The 3,684-nt window shown below is 41.6% G+C and overlaps 1 protein-coding gene across 1 annotated transcript; it reads left to right on the forward strand.

Moving 5' to 3' along the window:
• Positions 1 to 1,679: 1,679 nt before the first annotated feature.
• Positions 1,680 to 2,627, forward strand: LOC116379781 (olfactory receptor 52N5-like). Its single transcript, XM_031841745.1, has one exon. The coding sequence runs from the start codon at positions 1,680 to 1,682 to the stop codon at positions 2,625 to 2,627; it is 948 nt and encodes a 315-aa protein (XP_031697605.1).
• The last annotated feature ends 1,057 nt before the right edge of the window (positions 2,628 to 3,684 follow it).

Raw genomic sequence — 3,684 nt, forward strand, 5'->3', positions numbered from 1 at the left:
ACAGTTGGGAACTTACTGGGACAGTTGGGATCTTACTGGGACAGTTGAATGAGGATGCAGGGTGACGTAGCTGGAGACGCTGACAAAGTAAAATAAAAACAACAGCAAATAGCCCAGCTCTAATTCAGCTCCACTAACTTTAACTTAGGCCCAGTGTGCACCGTAAACTGTAATATGTTGGAACACACCAGGCAGTCAGAAACATTGAGAATCACTTAGACAGTGATGTGAAAACTATGTAAGTTCCATTTAAGCATCATGCTATGTGATCAAAATCAGGATTACTGATATTAAATGTGCTATTGGCCGTGTTGTAAGCCGTGTTGTAAGTACATAATAGTGCAGAATACTGGAGTTAACTTCTGTAAGTAAAGTTGAATGAAACTTAAAAACATCATTAAATTGTTTTGATGTGAGGAGATCAAAGCCCTCAGGGCCGCTGGAGATGTGGTCTAAAGCGCTCAGGCGTCTTATAAAGTGTCTTCCAGTCCACCTCTGGTCTGGCTGGAGGAGGTAAACCTGACTCACACTCATACAGTCTTACAATGTGTAACAACACTGACATGTTAACTGTAATCTAGCAAATTTAAAAAAAAGATGAAATTGAATGAAAAGAGCAAATCAATAACAATCAAATGTTTTCGAGACTTATTCAAATGAAGCATGTTAAATTCATTTGAGATGCTTTTTATTAAATGTCCATTTGTTCTATTGAAGCTTCATGAACATGTTCTGTGTGGCTGAAAACATGAAGAACAGCCAAATATCAATATTGATGAAAAGTGAAAGAGTAATCTGAAATGTCTGGAAATGATTGAAATCCTCAGACTGAACATTTGTATCAAGCGTTTCTTTAGGATTTCATCTTTGTTTTCATTGAACTGATCAGTACTTTATTGAAATACTCTGAGCTTTGCTGTACATGGACCAGACAGTAATCTAACATCAAAATAACAAATATCATTTCACAGTAAAATACTGCTGCTGTGTGGTTGTGGGTTGTGCTACCAGACAGCTTATTGGCAAATAAACATTTTGTTTCGATTGGACAGAAATTCAAAGAAGTTAAAAAGTGACTTTGTGTTATAAATGTATGAACATATTATTTTTAATCAGCTGCTCAAACGACTGTTCATGTGACACAATGAAGGTTTTATGTCAAATGATGCAATATGTTACTTTTAGCAGTAATTAGAAGAATCTGTTTGAATGTATTTTTGAACATTGTTTAGTTTTGTTGTTGATCGTGTGTACAAATGTCCCTAACTCTGTTTCATGTAATGAATTTATTACTTATGATTATTAGAAGTTACTTTAAAAAGGTTGTTTTCTTCTGGTATAAGACACATATATACTTTTTTCCTGTTTGAATTATTCAATGACAACATTTAACCAAGTTTTGGATGTAAAAAGCAAACATGCATGTTGTTGCCAAGTATTCATTTCTCCAGACTACAGAAACATATTTTAATATGATAAATCTGTGCATATGGATGAATATTTTCCCCTCTTTTTATTTCCTGGCTGCTGCTAAAGGCATTTGTTGTGATTGTGTAGATCACAATATCTATTTTTATGATATATTATAACACTATTATCAACACTCTTATCTGATAATACAGTAAAGTTCCGTATTTTGTCTCTCTCCCATCCTCACTAGGTTTACATTAACCGCCTGCATGATGGATAACCATTCTTTAAACACAGATATTCTAATCCTGGAGGGGTTAAAGGTCAGCCCAGAGTCCGCCATTGTCACCTTCGTCCTCCTCCTCCTCATCTACATCTTCATCATGGTGTCCAACGTCGGCCTGGTGGTCCTGATCACCATGGAGAGGAGCCTCCACCAACCCATGTACCTGCTCTTCTGCAACATGAGTGTTAACGATGTGTTCGGGGCGACGACCATCATCCCTCGCTTGTTGAGTAACGTTTTTACTCCAATCACAGAGCGGTACATCCACTACATCGACTGCGTCGCTCAGGCTTTTTGCGTTCACTTTAACATGGGCGCCTCCCACACGGTGCTCATGATCATGGCCTTCGACCGCTACGTGGCCATCTGCAGCCCTCTGCGATACGCCGCCATCATGACCAGCAGGACGGTGGTGAAGCTGTCGGTGTCGGCGTGGACGGTGGTGTTGTTGATGGTGGGGATCCTCTTGGGGCTCAGCATCCGCCTGTCCCGCTGCAGGCAGACTGTACTCAACCCGTTCTGCGACAACGCTTCCTTGTTCAAGCTCTCCTGTGAGAGCGTCCTCGCCAACAACATCTACGGCCTCGGCTACACGGTGGTGCTGCTGGGCTCCTCCCTCGGCAGCGTGATGCTCACCTACCTGAAGATCGCCGTCGTGTGTTTGAGCAGCAGGAACAAGTCTCTGAACGGCAAAGCGCTGCAGACCTGCGCCACACACCTGGCCGTGTACGTCATCATGTTTGTGTCGGGCTCCATCATCATCATCCTCCATCGGTTCCCTCACTTATCGGACCACAGGAAGTTGGCCTCCATCTTGTTTCACGTGGTTCCTCCCGCTATGAACGCCGTTATCTACGGACTGCAAATCAAAGCCGTCAGACAAAAGATTGTCATCATGTTTACCAGGAACAGAGGTGAAATGACTCAATAGTGAATTTAATGTAAATAACTGACAATAAAATAGTTGACTCTGTCATTGAGAAATCACCTTCTTCTTTATTTTCAAATATATTTCACTTCTCTAAACATCCATTCAGTAACAATATTCTGAAGTAATGATGATAAATAAAAAGTACGTTAACATAAATATTTAGAGTTTGACTTGTTTCTCAACTGATTTCAATAATTATAAGATTCATACAGCGCTTCTCCAGTACTTAAAATGAGGGGAGGGGCTAAGAGAAAGCAGTGGAGAAGTTGTTGACCGTCACCATCTTGGCTTCTGACTGTCACCATCTTGGTTTTTGACTATCGCCATCTTGGTTTTTGACCATCGCCATCTTGGTTTTTGACCGTCGCCATCTTGGTTTCTGAACGTCGCCATCTTGGTTTTTGAACGTCACCATCTTGGTTTTTGACCGTCGCCATCTTGGTTTCTGAACGTCGCCATCTTGATTTTTCAACATCGCCATCTTGGTTTCTGACTGTCCTCGTCTTGGTTTTTGACCTTTTTCATTTGTTTTTTAGCTGTAGTCAAATTTAAAATCGGTGTCCATGTGTATGAATAAATAGATATTGTGACTATTTAACAAACTGCCATGAGACTGTGTTGACACTTGTTGAAAATAATCACGTCCTATTAAGTTGTCAAGTGGGGCAGCAGGGGAAGAGTTCAGTGATTTATAGTCAAGATAGATTAGCTTACATGTACAGTAGGTGCAGGTGCAGGTTCATGTCCAGGTCCTGGTTATGGTCCAGGTCCAAGTTCATGCTCAGGCTAGGTGCAAGTTTATGTCCATGTCCAGATGTAGCTGCAAGTCCAGGCCCAGGCTCAGTTGCAAGTCCAGGATTAGGTCTAGGTCCAGCTCTAGGTCCAGGTCTAGGTGGCTGGAGAGTATCAGCATGAGGCAACATTAACATCTGGCAGGGAATAAGTGGAAAAAAGGCTGGTTGAGTACTGCATGCTGATGAGAGAAAGTGGAAACAGGTAAGCAGAGGGGTGCTGACTGGGACAGTTGGGAGCTTACTGGGACAGTTGGGAACTTACT

Source organism: Anarrhichthys ocellatus, unplaced genomic scaffold (assembly GCF_004355925.1).
Source record: "Anarrhichthys ocellatus isolate YVR2014 unplaced genomic scaffold, GSC_Weel_1.0 scaffold5181, whole genome shotgun sequence".
NCBI lineage: Eukaryota > Metazoa > Chordata > Actinopteri > Perciformes > Anarhichadidae > Anarrhichthys > Anarrhichthys ocellatus.

Excerpts from the sequence above, each read along its gene's own strand:
- LOC116379781 (XM_031841745.1), top strand. The coding sequence starts at position 1,680 with ATGATGGATAACCATTCTTTAAACACAGATATTCTAATCCTGGAGGGG.